We start from the raw sequence: 19,002 nt of genomic DNA on the forward strand, positions 1-19,002 counted from the left end.
TGGCTGGGCGCCCAGCTCTTAAGGCAGTGCCCCACCTGCAGCAGCGCAGAAGTAAGGGTGGCAATACCAGACCCTGCCACCCTTACTTCTGTGCTGCTGCCTTCAGAGATGGGCGGCTGGAGAGTGGCGGCTGCTGACTGAGGGCCCAGCTCTGCAGGGAGCAGCACAGAAGTAAGGGTGGCAATACCATCCCATCCTTCTGTGCTACTGCTGACGGCCGCTCTGCCTTCAGAGCTGGGCTCCTGGCCAGCAGCTGCTGCTCGCCAGCTGCCCAGCTCTGAAGGCAGCGCCGTCGGCAGCAACAGCCCAATAGGAAGGATAGCAGTACCGCAACCCCACACACAATAACCTTGCAACCCTCCGACAACTCCCTTTTGGGTCAGGACCCATACAGTTACAACACCCTGATGCAAATAAAAAAAAATCATGATTTCAGCTTTTTTAAATCCTATGACTCTGAAATTGACCAAAATGGACCGTGAATTTGGTAGGGCCCTACCTATACGTCTGGGAGTTCAGGGCTCCTCTCTGCAGGAGGGCTCAGGCAGGATCTGGAGGGGTGACCTGCTGCTGGAGGGATGGTACCCCAGGCACAAGACCAATTAGTGCGGGGGGGGGGGCTTGGCCCAGTGGAGGGTCCGGGGCTGGTTTGCCAGGATCAGGTCCCTGCCTTGCCACACCCAAGCCAGTAAATGGGGCCCAGGCATGGCACCAGCCCCGCTCAGTCACTCTCCCGCAGGAAGCTCCAGATCAGCTGATTGACCTTGTCGGGCTGGTCCTCGCTGACAAAGTGGCTGGCCTCTGGGATGCGCCGCACGTGGCAGCGCTTGCGCACATACTGCTCCAGGAGGGGGATCATCCCAGCCTCCAGGTACACGTCCTTCTCCCCCCAGATCACCAGCGTGGGCACCAGCACGTCCTTGCACTGCATGGAGCTCCTGCTGCAGGGAGGGGGAGAGAGAGGTGAGCACTTGCCCAGGGCAGTGGGCACAGAGCCCCCTCACAGCACAGGGATGGTGGGCAAAGACAGGAGGGTAAGCGGAATACGGGGGAGGGCGTTCAGGTTACCTTAGTGCTGATGGGGGGTGGCACAGCCTCTGGGGCAGCTGCCTGACTGCACCTTCCTTCCCAGAACTCCATAGTTAGACCTGCTACCCCAGCGAGAGCCTGGGGGTTTGTCTTGCCACTCACAGGCCTGGCAGCACCTGACTAAGGCCTGGTCTACACTACACAGTTAGGTAGACGTAAGCTGCCTTACATCGACCTAGCTATATCAGTGTCCACCCTACTACTCCTGAGGGCATTCTGCACCAAAAAATTAATTCTGCAAGTTTTATTTGTCAATAAATAAATGCAGAGGCTCCAGCATGGCAGTGGGGAGCACAGGCCGATGGCTGTACGAAGATGGGAGATCACCCTACAGCCTCCCCACCCCCACCCCCAGGAACACAGACTCAGTGGTGAGGCTGCACCCAATCCTGACACAGCACAAGGCCTGGGCCTACTCCAGAAACACACTGGGGCCCTGGCCCTCTGCACCAGGCACACCAGGTCTGGGGTAGGCAGGCTCAACCAGGGAGGATCAAAGTGTGGAGGGGCTCAGTGTTGGGGTTTTGGATTCTGTGTGGGACAATCTGGATGCAGGCAGCTCAGTGTGGGGTCTAGGTACGAGGGAATCTGATGCACAGAGGCTCATTGGGGGGGTGCAATGGGACTCTGCAGGGGCTTCCAGGTGAAAGGGGTTGGGGCCCAGCACGGGGGTCTGGGTGCAGCTAGTTGGGGGTCAGTGGCCTGGGGGTCTGGATGTGGGAGCTCAGGGTGGTGCAGGGGGTGGGGCTCATCAGGATGGGGGGTTGAGTGTAGAGAGCTCAGTGGGGGGTGATTGGAGGCAGGGGGTCTGGGTGCAGGGGGCTGCAGATGCAGGGGTTGAGGTTCAGTGGTGTTGGGGTTCGGGCATGGAGGTTCTGGGTGTACGGGGTGAAGCTTGGCAGGGGTGTCTGGGTATGGGAGGTCCATATGCACAGGGGTTGAGTGGATGGGAGAGCAGCTCCCTGTACACTGCCCCCCGTCCCCACAGCTTAGGAACGATGGGGGCCGGAAGCAGGGGAGGATGCTGAGCTTCCTGCAGCTGAGGGAGGTTTCTGGGGGTGGGTCTGACACAGCCCCAGCACTCCTTGCAGGGGAAGAGGAAGTCCCGTCCCCTCCTGCCTCCAGCCCAGCCGGGACTAGCAGCTAATCCCAGCTCAGGGTAGGAGCCACTGGCCGGGGTGTTCCCAGCCCTATGGTGATTTACGTCACCACTGGCTACTCCGGATGCCTGAAATGATGTACCTGCACAGCTAGGGAGTGGTGCATGACTGCTCTTGGAGCTTCCCTTTGCTTCCCTGCCAGAAAATCATTTTTCTGCAGGGAAGCAAAGAAATCTGCAGGGAACATGAATTCTGCGCACACGCAGTGGCGCAGAATTTCCCCAGGAGTAACACTACAGCCTTGCTCCTGCTGATGTAAGTGCACTACTCCTCTGACATAACTACTCCACCTCCACAAGAGGCTTAGGGCTTATGTCAGTGTAGATAGGGTGACACAGCGTCCGTGTCATCCAACATCAGCTATTGGATGTCATTTTTGATAATTTCACGGCTCCCTCTTAGAGCCCAGCTCACAGTTCAGGCTGTCACCCTGGGGTGGGTGTAGGGCTCCAGCTAGAGCCCGGCTGCCCTCGGACTCCCAGTTCCTGGCTCCCCATCAGGAGCCTGGCAGCCGCCCAGGCTCTGGGTGCGGAGTTCCCCGTGGGGAGCCGTGTGGGGGAGGGCCATCAGAGCTCCCAGCAGTGGGTATCTGGGAGTTGAGAGCCCAGGGAAGGGTGGGGGGCAGCCACGCACAGAGCTGAGAGCCCTGGCTCTCAGCCTCCGGCACTGCCCCACTTAAGTCGGTGGAATCGTGCTGGTAAGGAGGGTAGTGTGGATACGAATCTGCGGTGGCTGTAAGTCAACCTAACATAGGTCAACCTAAGTTTGTAGTGTCAACATGCCCATAGTTACCCCTGGCAGCAGGGCCGGCTCCAGGCACCAGCTTGGCAAGCAGGTGCTTGGGACGGCCACTCCGGAGAGGGGCGGCAGGTCCAGCTATTCGGCGGCAATTCGGCGGACGGTCCCTCACTCCCGCTCGGAGCGAAGGACCTTCCACCGAATTGCCGCCGCAGATGGCGATCGCGGCTTTTTTTTTGGCTGCTTGGGGCGGCCAAAACCCTGGAGCCGGCCCTGCCTGGCAGCACCAGACTCTGCCAGGGGCGACTACACCACAGATTTGGTTCTGGGAGCAGAGAGGGGCCGCAGCTCCCAGTGCAGACAGATCCCCCGGCCCTTGGCTCTGGGCAGTGTCAGGGAAGCACGGGGTGGAATGGGATCCTACAGTCCTGTGCAAGCCCCAGCACATCCCTTCCCTGCCTCGGGGCTGCCACCCACTAGCCCCTCCACTCATTCCCTGCAGGGCTGCTCGGGCAGCCAGTGGGGCAGCAGCCACTTCCCCCTCCTGCTCCTCCCAGCCCAGCACGTGTGCCCTCACCCGTCCCATCTCCCCAGCATCAGAGGGGCAACTCACTGGGTTCAGTGTGCTGCACTGGGGTGAGCTCCATGGAGGGGCAGGGGCCCTACCTGAGCATGTTCCTGTAGTAATCGAGGGGTGGCGTCAGCGCTCCGGGCTTGGAGAAGCTGAACATGTAGGCCTCCAGCTCCTGTGTCGTCAGGCGCCGCTCAGGGTTCTGGATTCCTCCCTTCCTGCCTCCCAAAGTGTCCTTCAACAGCTGCCTCAGGACAGACATTGCCGGGGTCAGGGACAGCTCAGATCTGGGGCTTGGTGAGCAGCTCCCAGCAGACAAACCATCATGCGCCATCCAGAGCCAGGTAGCCTAATCCCTCTGCAGGGATGGCTCGGATCTGGAGCCTGGCAAGCCAAAGGGGTGGGGGCCTGGCTCCTGGCCAACAGACTGTCCTGCCCCAAATCTTAGCTCCCTACAGAGCCCAGTGAGCCTGCTCCCCACGGCAAGGATGGGGAGCCCCCATGAAATGCAGAAAGAGAGTTCCAGCTAGTGTCAAAAGCCTGGCGTATGAGGGCTCCCTCTCCCAGAGATGACCCTGCCCGGCTACTGGGACAGGTGGGGTGCTCCCCAAAATTGCCCCCCATTCTTCCTAGCCTGCAGGCTTAGCCTGGAGTCAGCGGCCTCCACAGAGGAAACTGACCTATTCCGTCTCCTCTATCCCAGAATGGGCCCCTCGCATGCTCATGCTGCTTCTCCTAGAACAGTGCTGCTCAACCTTTTTCGTACCAGGAACAAGCTTGCTGTCTTCCAAACGTGTCAGGGAGATCTCAGGGATTGGTGCTGGTCCTAGCACTGGTCGTTGAGAAGCACTGCTCTAGAACCCCCACCTAGGGGGACCAGGTGAGGGAAAGAAAAAATTGGGACACATGGGGGGAGCAAAATAAAAAAGCGCTGCCGGCAGATATCGGGACAATTTGTAGGGACAATATCGGGATGTCTGGTCACCCTACCCCCACGTGGCTTTGATCAAGCAAGGGCTGTCTCCCCGGTGGTGGCCCAAACAGTGTGTGTAGAGAGGGCCGAGTCCTGACCCTCCCCATGACAGAGCATCCCGAATCCCAGGGGAGAATCCCAGAATAACGAGGGACCCTAAAATACATCTCCTCAGTGAATCCTGGAGGATGTAGAGAGAGGTGGTCACACTGCTGAGCTCCTGCCTCCAGATCAGGCATGGACAGGACAGACACAGATGGGGAGGAGGGGACATGGGCATCACCAACCTGGATCAGCCACACACCCCATCTAGCCCGGGATCCCATCTCGGACAGGGCTAGTGCCAGCTGCTAGACAGGAAGGGGTAAGAACTCACCCCCAGTCCCCACAAGGTCTCCTCCCAGGCTCTGAAGCAGGACTGTCGATCTCCTGGCCAACATGGTGTTTTGCCTTTGGTTTTGGTCATAACCTAACAACTCTGGCTCTCTTCCTTACCCAGAGAATCATCACTAAGTTTGAACCTCACTAAGTTCAGGCCTCAATGACTTCCCATAGCAGTGAGTTCCACCAGCTAATTATTTTCTTTCATGGGTTTGACTTTCCCACCTTTCTCCTGAAGTCTGGCTCTAGGCAGCCCAGAACAAAGCACCTTGCTCCAAAGGGCCAGGGTCCTTTAGTATAAAGCTCAGCTCCCTCCAAAGCAGAGGTCATTGGATTGCTATTTAGCTGCTCCTGCAGCAGTTCCAGTAATTACTGCCCCAAAGGCAGTCAGTAGCTTTTATCCCAGCCCCCCCTCCACCCCCACAACACAGTCTGTGGCCCCATCCTGGGAGGGTCATGCCCATTGTTCCCCCCTTCACTTCAGGTCTGTTGGGATATTATCAGCTGCCAAATTAATTGATACTCATTCCCGCCCCGCTCGCTGGGATCCCCCAATCCCATGCTCTCTAGCTGCATTACCGGTTCCTAGCTTCTCCCCCATTTAATGTAGGGCTGACTAGTTCCCCCTTCCCAACCCTGCTGTAGGAGCGACCTTTATCCAGCATGAATTCCATGGTGTCACTCCTGCCCCTCCTTCTAGCTACTCCCAGCCCCTTCCCATTAATCTCTATCCTCCGCACCTGCTAATTAACCAGCAGTTTATTACTGCAGCCATTAGGAATGGGATGATCCCTAATTAGCATGGGTGTTTCCCGTTTACAAAGCAGCCACTGTCCCTCTGACTTACAGGGCCATGGTTAATACACACACAAAAAATGGTAGATTAGATTTCCACCCACCACTGACATGCAGTCACTGCTGGGGTGGAACCTAGCCACTGGGACAGGAGGAGGAGAGGGAGCTCAACTGGTGCATCCAAAAGAAAGCAGCGGGGTGGGGAGATGGACAGAATTGAATTCCCTAGGTGGGTATAATCCCAGAATTCAGCCAGGCCAGCACCCTTGCAAAAAGCACCCGAGATCTTTAACAAGTGCCAGTGGGGTTAGGGCCTCTGTTTTACCCCCCAAGCTGAAAGGCAAGGGAGTGCCGGACGCAGTGCCAGTCACCACTCAGTAGGCAGGTTTTCTCCCCCTGCACTGTGCTGGGCCCTCACCTCAGGAGTCAGTGCCGATCCCAATACCCCAGCAGGGCTGTATGGGGCGCTGAAGGAGCTGCACACCAGAGCTGTAAATGTCTGCAGTCATTAACGATCCCCTGGCAGCTTTCCCAAGTGACAAGTCAGGGTTCAACTCCCACTGGGGCCATTCCACCCTGCCTCCCTGCCCTCCAGCCCTAACATGCTGCATAGTGGGTGGTTACCAGGTGCCACATCCCTCCCCAGAGGTGGCTACACCCAGGGAGAGCGAAGGGGCAGTTCTATAAATGGGCACATTTGGAATCCTAATTAAGCTGAGCCACGGCTGCCAGGTCCCTTCCCACCCCCCTCCTCCCCGGATCCCCAGCTCCCCCAGCCAACTAGCCCCACTCCCTACTCCCACCTCACCCACCCCCCACTCCCAACTCCCCACTCCCACCTCACCCACCCCCCTCCTCCCCGGATCCCCAGCTCCCCCAGCCAACTAGCCCCACTCCCTGCTCTCACCTCCCCCACCCCCAACTCCCCACTCCCACCTCACCCACCCCCCTCCTCCCCGGATCCCCAGCTCCCCCAGTCAACTAGCCCCACTCCCTGCTCCCACCTCCCCCACCCCCACCTCCCCACTCCCACCTCACCCACCCCCCTCCTCCCCGGATCCCCAGCTCCCCCAGCCAACTAGCCCCACTCCCTGCTCCCACCTCACCCACCCCCCACTCCCTGCTCTCACCTGGAAGTCACCCAAAGACAAGAGCAGCTCAGGCAGCCTCTGCAGCTGGAACATGACTATGTAGCTGGAGCGCAGCAGCTGGCAGGGGTGGCCTCCTCCGTACTCTGCAGCGGGTGGGCAGAAAGGCAGACACTGACATGCTGAGGCTGGAGGGCCTCCTACCCCGGTGCCCCCTGGAACACTCAGGGCTCCCACCAGAGACAGGAGCGAAAGTCACGCGGCACGTGCCAGTGACGTCATTTCAGAGCTCGCTTGGGCTGGCCTGGTGCTCGGAGAGCCTGCAGCCCCGGGGGGGGGGGACGGGTTGGGAGCCCCAGCCACAATGTAGAGACCCCAAGAGCCTTCGTCTCCCCACCCCAAGGAGTGCTACTGTCACCTGGTCGAAACCTCCGTGCTGCTGGCAGGCACCACAGCCGCCTGTGCTGCAAGAACCAGCCTCCTCCACCCTGGACCTGCCACAGACCCTCGTGGGGGGAGCCCAGCACCCCTGCAGGTCAGAGCATCACCTTTAAGCACGGCCGGGTCGGTGGCATTCATGATAATGAGCTTCTCCACCATGTCGGGGTGATTCATGGCGAACTTCCACGCCATGGTGCCACCCCAGTCATGCCCCACCAGGATGCACTTGGTAAAGCCTGGAAGCAGAGACAGAGAGGCAGACCGACTGTCAGGGCAGAGTGACGCTGGACAGAGCTGGACTTCCACAGTCAGGGTGCCCCACCACTGCCTCTCCCACCCCACCCGCCTCCCCCTCTACCTTACCCTGCCAAGGGTATGTCCACTTCTCCCACAGAGTTGCCCTACCCCCCGCACCTCCCTCCTGCCACAGAGCTGCCCCCCTCCATTGTCTCCCTGCTCCCCAACTGGGGCAATAGCCAGAGGCTCGGACAGCCTGGACAGACCAAGCAAGCAAGCAGGTGGGATGGGACACTGAGCGTCTGTCTCTGCTGTAGACACACCTGCTCATTGATCCAATTCTCGCCCCAGAAATGGAACTCCCGACTCAGCAGAGCACAGCCACGCTGCCACACGGCAGCCAAGCTCTGCCCACTTGCTGCTATGTGGCGCCCAACCAGGGAGATGCTAAGGTTTGGGGTCGGGGGCATATCCCAGGCTTCACAGTGCCCCACCCAACCTCGGTGGTGCTCTGGGGTCACCGTTGTCGGGGCTGGAGGAGAACCCCTCTGCCCCTTCTGCGGGAACAGCTCAGGCTGGGCACTCCCACAACTCATCCAAAGGGGGAGCCATCTGTGACAGTGCAAAGGGGTCCACAGCAGGGTCTCAAGGAAAGGCCCCTCTGCGCCTGGGAACAGCTTGAGCAGGGAGGTTCCTCTCCTCCACCAGAGGGGCCAGCTCCCTTGCAGCTCGTACCCTCCCCAGCCGAAGCACAGAGGGGGAGGCCTCCATTCTCACACGCCCAGCAGCCACTCCTCACCCTTCTGGTCCTTGGTGCCCAGTACTTGGATGACACCATGCACGTCCTCCAGCAGGGCCTCCATCCGGTAGTGCTGCTTCCCGCGCGGGGCATCCGAACCCCCATAGCCCCGCAGGTCCAGCGCCACCACCCGGAACTGCCTCTTGAACTCCTGCAGCTGGTAGCGCCAGGCAAACCTGCCAATGCACACAGCCCTGAGCTCAATCAGTGCCTAGGGGATACCCTGCCGAGCCAGGGGTTGGGGGGAGAGTCCCCGCCAGCTAAACCTCGGGGCCATTCCCTGCTCCCATCCCCTCCGCAGCTGCCTGGCCAGGGCGCTGTCCAGAGCCAGGGCTGAGCGCGGGAGCCTGAGCTGTGCTAGCCAGCGCCCCCAGCACAGCTCACCCAGCATTGCGCGACACACCTCCGCGCAGAGAGGAAGGGGCGTTGCAGGAGGAACACGCAGCTACTCAGTGGCACCATCCTCCAGGGCTCAGCTCTCTGGGGAGAGAATTCAGGGTTCCTGAGCAGGCCCTGCCCTGGGGACGCAGCCCTCCTTCCGGGCCAGCCTTTGAACCGGTGTCCACTGGTGTGTTCTGCCCCTTCACCTGTCCTGCCTCCATCGCGCTGTCAGCTCCTCGGGGCTGCTTGGTCAGTACAGCACCAGCACAACGGGGCCCTGACCTGCATGACTGTAATAAACACCCCCTCACCCCAACTCCTCACAGGCCATGGGAAGCAGGGGCCCCTCCCACCCAAGAGTAGCCAGAGAGACCTACCAGTTCTGGGGGAATCCGTGCAGACATAGCATGAGCTGCGCCCCCTCCTGGCCAGCTGTGACATAGTGCAAATGCAGCCCCGAGCTCTGCAAGGATGGGGAGGGGAGAGAAGGAAATGTTCATGCCCAGTCACCCAGGGGTCAGCTGCACCATGGCAGGAGCTGGGCGGCACCTCCAGCGCCTCTGCTGACCAATGGGGCTGCTGGGCTTAGCAGCTGGTGTCCCCCTGATTCAGGGGTGGGCAACGTTTTTGGCCTGAGGGCCACATCGGGTTTCCGAAATTGTATGGAAGGCCGGTTAGGAGAGGCTGTGCCTCCCCAAACAGCCAGGCCTGGCCTGCCCCCCGCCCCAGGACTCCTGCCCCATCCAACCCCCCCGTTCCCTGACTGCCCCCGGATCCCCCACCCCTGACTGCCCCCTGCCGCCCCATCCAACCCCCCCTCCTTCCTGATTGCCCCCCCAGGACCCCTGCCCCCATTCAACCCCCCTTTTCCCCACCCTCTGACCACCCTGACCACCGCCCCCTAACCACCACCCCAAACTCCCCTGCCCTCTATCCAACCCCCCCTGCTCCCTGACGGCGCTGCCTGGAGCATCAGTGGCTGGCAGTGCTACAGCCGCGCCACCCAGAGCACCAGGACAGGCAGCTGCGCCACCCGGCTGGAGCCAGCCACGCCATCGCACAGCCCAGAGCACCGGGTCAGGCCACAGCTCTGCAGCTGCGCTGCCGCCCAGAGCATTGCGCCAGCGGCGCAGTGAGCGGAGGCTGGGGGGCAGGGGGAACAGTGAGGGAGGGGCCGGTGGCTAGCCTCCCTGGCCGGGAGCTCAGGGGCCGGGCAAGATTGTCCCGCGGGCCGGATGTGGCCCACGGGCTGTAGTTTGCCCACCTCTGCCCTCGTTTGTCTCATCCCAGACACTGGCCTTGTCTGCAGCACCTGCCCCAGCTTCCCCTGTGCCACAGCCCCACGTCAGCAAGAACCATGGGGGACAGCTGGGCAGGAGGCTGGCAGAGCCCCACTGGTACCAGCAGGCAAAGGGTTCACGGTTCCAACAGCCTGACAAACTCACTACACCGAGCACACCACTTAATGGCGTTTACCCAGCAATGACATCATGGGAGGTTTCCAATGGAAGGCGATGTCATCCCGCTCCTCAGAATCATTGCAGGTGGGGGGGATGGCGGATATTGAAGGAGTTGTGTATATGCATTGAACACATGGTTAAATAAGTGAAGTTTAGTCTCTAAGCATCGTGTTACGCTTTTGTCTTGTGTCACCTTCCCATTTCCATCATCCTCGCTCGCTAGCTCTTAGCTCTCGCTCTTCGATACGACCTGTACGCCTGTTCTCACCCGAACTGGAACTCAGCCCTGTGATGTTAGACACGATGCTGAACCATCCCAGCTGGTGTGCGCTGTCCCTTGGACAGCTGACCTGCCAAGTCTCCGTGTTCAGTGGACGGGGGCTAGGCACTACAGGGGAATGCTTCACAGGGGCTCTGGGACTGCAGTGCACCTATTGTTAATCTGCAAGGCAAAGGAAGGGCTGCCTGGGGGCTAACAGACTGGAGGTGGCAGGGAGCTGACACCCACTTAAGCACAAAGACTTCCTCTGGCTGGAGGCCGGGGGTTCCAAAGTGACTCATTCCTGGGCATCCCAAGAACCATCACAGGGGTAAGAGCTGCAGCCTGGACTCTGCAGGCCACTGCCCCTCAAGACTCTGCAGGAGGATCTGTTCAGGGATTGACCCAGCCCCACTGTCCCACCCATCCCCTCCCCCCCCACACACACCCCACAGCACCTTAAGCTGCAGGTAGCGGTGCTCCCCATAGGAGGCATCGGTAAGGCATGGTGGTGGCATCTCTCGCATCCTCCAGCGGAAGGCCCGACACGGCCCCTGGGTCAGCACCAGCTGACCCCCATAACCCCAGCCCCAAAGCTACAGCTCTGACCCCCAGCCCCTTGTGAACCTGCCCCCCATAACCCCAGCTACAGCTCCAACCCCCAGCCCTCTCTGATCCTGCACCCCATAGCCTGAGCCCCCAGTTACAGCTCTGACCCCCAGCCCTCTCTGATCCTGCACCCCATAGCCTGAGCCCCCAGTTACAGCTCTGACCCCCAGCCCCTTGTGAACCTGCCCCCATAACCCCAGCTACAGCTCCGACCCCCAGCCCTCTCTGATCCTGCACCCCATAGCCTGAGCCCCCAGTTACAGCTCTGACCCCCAGCCCTCTCTGATCCTGCACCCCATAGCCTGAGCCCCCAGTTACAGCTCTGACCCCCAGCCCCTTGTGAACCTGCCCCCCCATAACCCCAGCTACAGCTCCAACCCCCAGCCCTCTCTGATCCTGCACCCCATAGCCTGAGCCCCCAGCTACAGCTCCGACCCCCAGCCCTCTCTGATCCTGCACCCCATAGCCTGAGCCCCCAGTTACAGCTCCGACCCCCAGCCCTCTCTGATCCTGCACCCCATAGCCTGAGCCCCCAGCTACAGCTCCGACCCCCAGCCCCTTGTGAAGCTGCTCCGCCCTCTAACCCGGCCCTACCTACCTACCTACCTGAGCTCTCGGCCCAGCCAGCCCGTTCCCTGCCGGCTCAAGCGCAGGCTCCGCCCTCATCCCGCTCAATGATTGACCAGCCGACTCTCAGAGCCGCCGGGAGCGGTCGGTGGGCGCAGGAGTTCTCTGCGGTTGGGAGCCAATGAGAACGGGGGTGGGCGGGATCAGCGCACTCAGACCCGCCCCCTGGTTGGCGAGCGCGCACCGGGGGGCGCGATGGCCATTGGCCAAACACAGGTCGCGCATGCTGGGCCTGGGCCTCCCGGCCAAATGAGTCACGTGGTTGAAGGCCAGGCCTTGGGCCTGCTGGGTGGAGGTCAGCCCCCCTCTGCCCAGCTGCTGGGGGAGCTCCCCACGCAGGGCCCATCTCTCAGTCTATGCAGCACCCAGCACCACTGGGGCTGCCTGCTGCAGCCATAAGACCCCGAGCAATGACTGCTGGGCTCTTTCCCAGCCGGGGGTGGGGGGCTGGCAGCCAGGACGCCTGGTTCTGGCCCCAGCTCTGCTGCTAGCTGACTGCACACTTGGGCCAGCTCCCTGCCTTCTTGATGTCTCAACTGCGCTGTGGGACAGGACGAGGGGGACCAGGCAGCTGGTTTTTGAACGGACCCTGACAGCAGAGTGAAGGCAGGCTAGTCCCTACCTGTCCTGACTCCATGTGCTGCCCCCCCGGGAGCTGCGGGGGCAGTGCCTGTGGGCGAGAGCAGTGCAGAGTTGCCTGCTGTGCCTCCGCCTAGGACCCAGACTTGCTGACCGCTGCCAGGGCGCAGCGCGGAGTCAGGACAGGTAGGAAGCCAGCCTTAATGCCCCCACTGTGCCGCTGACTGGGAGCCACTGGAGGTAAGCCCACGCCCCAACCCCAAGCCCCCCCCCAACACAGAGCTCCCTCCTGTACTCCAAACCCCTCATCCCCCACCCCTGCCCCACTCTCCAACTCCTTGCCCCAGCCCACACCCTGAACCCCTCTGCCCCAGCCTGGAGCCCCCTCCTGCACCCCAAACCCCTCATTCCGAGCCCCACCCTAGAGCCCCCACTCCCAGTTAGAGCCCTCCCCGCATGCCAGCCAGTGAAAGTGAGTGAGGGTTGGGGAGAGGCAATGTAGCAAGCGGGGGTCAGGGGCTCGGGGAAGGGGGGCATGGCCTTGGGGAAGGGGTAGGGCTAGGGTGTTCGGTTTTGTGCAATTAGAAAGTTGGCAACCCTAGACAGGATTGACCCTCTCCTCCCTTCAGTCTATGGTTGTGAGGCCGACCGAGCCCTGGGGGAGACAAGGGCTGTGCGTTGGTCCGGCTAGGCAGGAAGTCGGGTTTGGGATCAGCTGTTGGGTACCCTCAGTGCCCCATAGTGCAGAGACAGGAAATCACCATGCCCTTAGCGTGCCAGGATGCCAGGCGCGACCCAGTGACAGACTCTTCCGAGAGAGTTAGCCAGACCGAACTGCTGTGACAGGATGTCCTGGGGTTGTGAGAAGTGCCCCGGGCTAGCCAGGCAGACTGCTAGCTTGCAAGACTCGGGGAGAGGAGGTGGGGGTCCCATTTCCTGGGTAACTGAGCTGTGGTGTTTCCAGCTCAAGGGCTAGGCAGGCAGATGGGTAACACCAGCCAGCATGGGCAAGGTCCTAGGGAGCCTGAGGGTTTGTGTTTCCAGCAGCATGGATTCACCTGCATTCATCACAGCGCAGACCTAGCTGTACTGCAAGGGAGAACGGGGGTGGAGGGCTGTCAGAACACAGGGGCTGCTGGACTGGATTGGAGTTGAGGTCCATTTAGCCCAGGATCCTCACTTTAGCAGAGCCCAGCACCAGCTGCTGCAGAGGCAGGTGTCTGAGCCCTGCAGTAACAGCTGGGGGATAATCTACCCCTATGAAGATCTTGTGTCATAAACTCAGCAGCAGGAGGTTTTCTTTTTTCTTTCCCAAACTGTCAGCAGAGCTGTTAACTCCGGATACTCCCGTTATCCATACAAATGTCCAGTCTGTCAGGGAATGGTGTGACCTTCTCGGCCTCAACCCCATTGCACGGCCGGCAAATCACACGCTGAATGAAAACTGATCTTGTATCTGTTCCGAATGAGCTGAACATTCCCTTGTGTGTGTGTTGGGGGGAGCAGCCAGTGCTCAGTCCCTGGAACACGGTGGGAGCCCAATACACTCCATGGGGCTGGGTTAATGCTTTTCTCCCCGCTTGGGCTCCAGGAGGCCTGGTATTGATTGTGATCACTGCAGGGCCCAGGTCACAGGCAGACAGAGGGGGGAGTAAGCTGGGAGCAGGGCTTGTGTGTCTGGGGCTGGACAGTGGGGATCTAAGGCAGATCACACGGGCCCTGAGACAGTGAGGAGATCCCGGCTCAGCTGCTCTGGGTGGAACCTTCAGCTCCCATCTCAGGACTCCCTTGCACAGCCAATGATTCTATCTAGCCCCTGCCCACCTGGCTTGGCCAGAACATCTTTTTGGGTTAGGGAAAGGACCAGTGGCGACTTCCTAGCTCCCAGCACAAGGAGGGACTCTGATACTGGGCGCTCTGTCCCCAGGAAAAGGAGCATCCCAGCACTAGGGGCCATTTCATCCCAGCCACGGTGCCCAAATGAAATAGATCTCTGCTCATCCCTCCAGCACCTCTGCCACTTTGTAACCTCCCTAGAGCCATCTCACTCCTAGGGGCAGACGCATCGGTGCTGGAACTAGGGATGCTGCCAAGCCCCTGACTTGAAGTGGTTCCCATCATATACAGGGTTTACAGTTTGGTTCAATGGCTCTCAGCACCCCCTGTATACCAATTGTTCCAGCACCTCGGGGCAGAAGTTATTGTACTTGGTTTTAAAAAAAAAAGTGGTTTTTTAAACTTTATTTTTATGAGATGAGAAAAACCAAAAGAGAAGATGGAAATATCTTTTATTGGACCACCTTCTGTTGGGGTTCCCAGACCTGAAGAAGAGCTCTGTGTGGCTTGAAAGCTTGTCTCTCTCACCAACAGAAGTTGGTCCAATACGTGATATTACCTCACCCACCTTGTCTCTCTAATATCCTGGGATCAACACATCTACAACAAAACTGCGTACAAAAAACAAGATACGTATTTATGCACTTGTTCAGTATAAGAAATATTCAAGCATTCAAATAATTCAAAGATTCAGAACTATAGATCTTAACATGAAAGTGCTGGTCATGAAAATAACATATGTAACAAACACTGGTCATAAAGCGAAACCTGACAATTTCTTGGATAATGGTGTCTGAGTTCTTCCACAAAGACATCCAGGGTCAGTTCTGAAGTAAAAGCATTTTCATATGACAGGACAAATAGGCTTCCCTTTCTTTCATGGGTCATGCTCATCCTTTGGTGTGATAACATTATTTTCAAACAAGAAAAGGAAACGTTACAAGCTACAGTTGATGCTCCAAACAACAAGACTACTACAGACATTTTTAAAATGCCATGGGAAAGCCTCCTTTAATTCCTTGGCAACAGCTCAAACTTCTTCAAATGCTTTGCAATTTCTCGTATCTATCAGCGGTTTAAATAAAGGCATTTCAGCTTTCACCTTCTCAATATCTAATCCGAGCAAGCACACAGTGATTCCAATTTCAAGACGTCTGGAGAGCTGGTGGAATAGGTTGCTGACAAGCTTTTGTATAACATGGAGTTCTCCTCAGAAAATCACCAGTGGTTTCATCAATCAATTCCTGAGAAATCTGGGACCACTGATGCCCATTTACGCTTTGGAATCCTGGTAAGTGCTCAATGACTATGAAATCTTGACATTTTGGGAGCAGTACCGTGGCTTTTTGGGTGGCACTTCTTAATATTGATGCTTCATCACATGCATCTTTCAAAACGGTGCTTGGGTGAAATCTCAGAAAAAATCTTCAAATGTCTCTTTTGTTGAAGTTCTTCACAGGCAAGTTATCAATTCACCTACATTAGCAAGGCACATTGGGTCCTTTAGAAGGTAAACGTTCACAGGAGCAAAATCTTTTAAAATCATTCTCATAACCTCAGCTAAGAACAAGAATTTGGATGATTCTGTAACTGCCAACAGCCCTCTTGCTTCAATGGACATATCCACTCACAAATGTTGACAGAAAACTCTGAATCTCTTCCCAATTATTGAAAATTATTCCCAAGGTTTTCAAGTGACCAGTCCAGCTTGTTTCCATGAGTTTTTGCAGGTGCTGCCTATGTACAGAAGACTCACCTTGGGTCTGTGAAAATAATTTGTATAGCGTTACAATTTTAGAACATATTTGGCACTGCTGAGTTCTTTCTTCCCACACACAAGTAACCACCAGATGTAACTGGTGAGTCAAGCAGTGAGTGTCAGGTATTTGCTTGTTTAATTTCTCTTGCAAAAGCATTTGTGCCCTTCCTTTGCACCTGGACATAACTTTGGCACCATCAGAGCAAGAACAAAGTATTTTGAGGGTCAAGACTCAGTGGAGGTCTTTCAAAATTTATTGTGAGAGATCTTCAGCAGTGAGGCCATGCAATGGGGCTAGTCCAATAAGTCCTTGGCTTTGCCATCAACAGAGTAGCATACAATGGTGGGAAATTTTCTATATTCACAGCATCCCTTGTCATGTCACATGGCAGGCAGAAGAACTGGACACCACCATTTTCAACAATATCTTTCAAAACTATCCTCATAATATCAATTATTTCATTCTGAATCTCAACAGAAATGTACTTTGCATTTTTCAGAGCGGTTTTCAGCGCATCCTTGAATTTTCTTTCTTGTCCTGCAGTAAAATCTATGCAGATGGAAGAAAATTCCCGATGAACTGTTTAGAGTAGGTCTACACTTAAAATGCTGCATCAGCACAGCTGCAGCGCTCAAGTGAAGCTGTTCCTACGCTGACAGCATAGTTAATCCACCTCCCCAGAGACAGTAGCTATGTTGACAGTAGCCGCTCTCCCGTTGACATCGCGCTGTCTACATGGCGGCTAGGTCAGTATAACTAAGTCACTCAGGTTAGTGTAAGTAAGTGACGTCGTTAAACCGATATAGGTCTGTAGTGTAGATCTGGCCTTAGTCTCTGAAGTTTATGATCTCGTGATATCCTCTCAGAAGCAACTCGTTTATCACAGCAAACTGGATAATTTTTGCTAAGGTTTTAAAATACTGTTTCTTACCATTCGTGAGGATGAGACAAAAGCAGCAATTGTAGCACCTGAAAAAAAGTTGATTAAAATAAGCATCACATTCATAATTCAGTAATGTTATTGAGCAAGTGAGTAAACTGAAATCATAAAATTTGTCAATGTTTTGTATGCTGGATCTGCCACATCAAATCTTGGAGTTTCCTCAAGTTTCTAGGGGCTGAAGAGCCTGTTTGGAAAAGGTTTTTTTCTCCTTCTCTTGGCACAGTCATTCATGGTTATTCAGGGTGGGAAAAAATCCCTCCTTTCTTAGTTTTCCAAGACTGGGGCTTTCTTTTCCAATTTCAAGCTGTTGCAGTGTTTTCCCATTAACTTTAATAGCCCACCATTGTCTTTTCCTGGGTCATACAATGCTAGTTACTAGGAGCTAGTCTCTGGAGGGGAAGGCGGCCCCTCCCTGCCTGTAGTGAGGTGGAGCTGAATGTTGCAGCACAAATTATGAGTGTTACATATACATGTAAGCAGAGTCAGGATGAGCTCTACCTGACATCTGGTAGTGAATTATGGCAAGTGTGGAAAAGAACTTCAGGGGCTGATCTTGTTTGCATAGGCACACACCCACCCGCCTAGCATGAGCCCACAGCAACCGAAAGTGGTTACTCTGGCTGGTGTGGGAGCCCCAGTTTCTCTGTTATTGGGGCAGGAAGAATAAATTGTTGTTACCCTGATTATGTGAATCAACGCCAGTGGAACTGTTGTATGACAGAGAGACTCACCATTAACTAAGTAGCACTTGCTAGACAAGGAGCATGGGTTCCAACTCCCAGTGAATGGAGAGAGGCTGGGGACAGGTATTTGTACTTGATGGTATGGGCCCCTTTTGAGAGCCTGAAACACCAATTGCACCGTCTCCTCTCTCTTGCATTGCGTTATTGAATAGCAGAGCTAATTTTGATTCCATTAAGAGTCTAGTTACAGGCTGCCGAGCTGAATTCACTTTGGGCCAATGGTGCACCAGCACTGGGGCTCCCTTACTACAAGCTGAAATCACTAAGAGCTGAGTGCTGTGTTAACTAGTAGGGGAGCCTGAAGATTTATTGCTAAGCGGCTGGCAGAGCAGAGCAGTTTGTGGGACGGTTGGTGTGGCCCACGGGATGGCGAGCGGAGCAGTTTGTGGGATGGCTGGAGCGGCTCACAGGACGGCTGGAGGAGCGGAGCAGCTGGCGGTGAAGGCTGCAGCAGAACCCCATGGAGAGGCGGGGCAGTCGGCCTTGGACCATGTAAGGTGCCCCTTAATACCCCGCGTGCCCCTTTCTCCCCCCCCATTTCTCCCCAGGCTGGGGATGGGGTCAGGTAAGACTCTGCAGATAAACTTTTCAACTCTGGGGCTGCACTGACCAGGGACAGAGACTTTTGGGGTGTGGCACTTTGGGGGTGGGTCTTTTGTGATGGTTTGTGTTATTAATCCTGTTTGTGGTGTTTTCCCAATTTAATGCTGATGTCGTTTACCTCATGTTATTAAACATTTTCTGCTACACTTAGACTCCGCGCTTGTGAGAGGGGGAGTGTTGCCTCTTAGAGGCGCCCAGGGGGTGGTATGTAATTGTCCCAGGTCACTGGGTGGGGGCTCGAGCCAGTTTTGCATTGTGTTATAGATTCATAGATTCTAGGACTGGAAGGGACCTCGAGAGGTCATTGAGTCCAGTCCCCTGCCCTCATGGCAGGACCAATACTGGTGTTATTGAAACGGAACCCCTAGATACTGAATGGGCAGTACTGAAGGGTTACATACACAAATGCAGTCTGTACACATCTCATAATGACCTTTGGGTCAGAACATTACAAGCCTTCATAAGAGACTTGACCGGACAGATTTACACACAACGCATGCAGCCAGTAGATTAAATTGCACATTCTTGGGGGGTTTAGGTCCCCTGTTCTCCCCTTGGGGTGTCTGGATCCTGATAGTCACAGAAATGTAGAAATAGCAACAGATTCGCTTTTCCTTGCTGCAGTCCAAGCAGCCATTGCATTCATATCGGATTAAGCCTTTGCCCAGAGAAAGGGCATTTTTCCAATTGCAAAATCCAGATGTGATAAAAACCACATCAGCTCCCCTTCCACCAGTATTGTGCATACATCGGCCAAGGAAAACAAAAGGCCTTATCAGCTTTAACAGAGATGGGGCTCACAACCCTGTTGCCTGTCCACGTAGAGCCAGCTCTACAATCCAAAGTTAAATTGACCCAGCTATGTTGCTCAGGGATATGAAAAATCCACACCCCTGTGTGCCGTAGTTAGGTAGACCTACCCCCCCGTGT

The 19,002-nt window shown here is 56.5% G+C and overlaps 1 protein-coding gene across 1 annotated transcript; it reads right to left on the bottom strand.

Moving 5' to 3' along the window:
• Positions 1 to 721: 721 nt before the first annotated feature.
• On the bottom strand, positions 722 to 10,899 carry LOC135892009 (epoxide hydrolase 3-like). Its single transcript, XM_065419682.1, has 7 exons — positions 10,831 to 10,899; positions 9,031 to 9,116; positions 8,291 to 8,448; positions 7,344 to 7,472; positions 6,838 to 6,941; positions 3,654 to 3,802; positions 722 to 941 (listed from the first exon to the last, which is right to left on the bottom strand). The coding sequence occupies exons 1-7, from the start codon at positions 10,897 to 10,899 to the stop codon at positions 722 to 724; spliced, it is 915 nt and encodes a 304-aa protein (XP_065275754.1).
• Positions 10,900 to 19,002: the final 8,103 nt, after the last annotated feature.

The sequence above is a fragment of the Emys orbicularis genome, chromosome 19, assembly GCF_028017835.1.
Source record: "Emys orbicularis isolate rEmyOrb1 chromosome 19, rEmyOrb1.hap1, whole genome shotgun sequence".
NCBI lineage: Eukaryota > Metazoa > Chordata > Testudines > Emydidae > Emys > Emys orbicularis.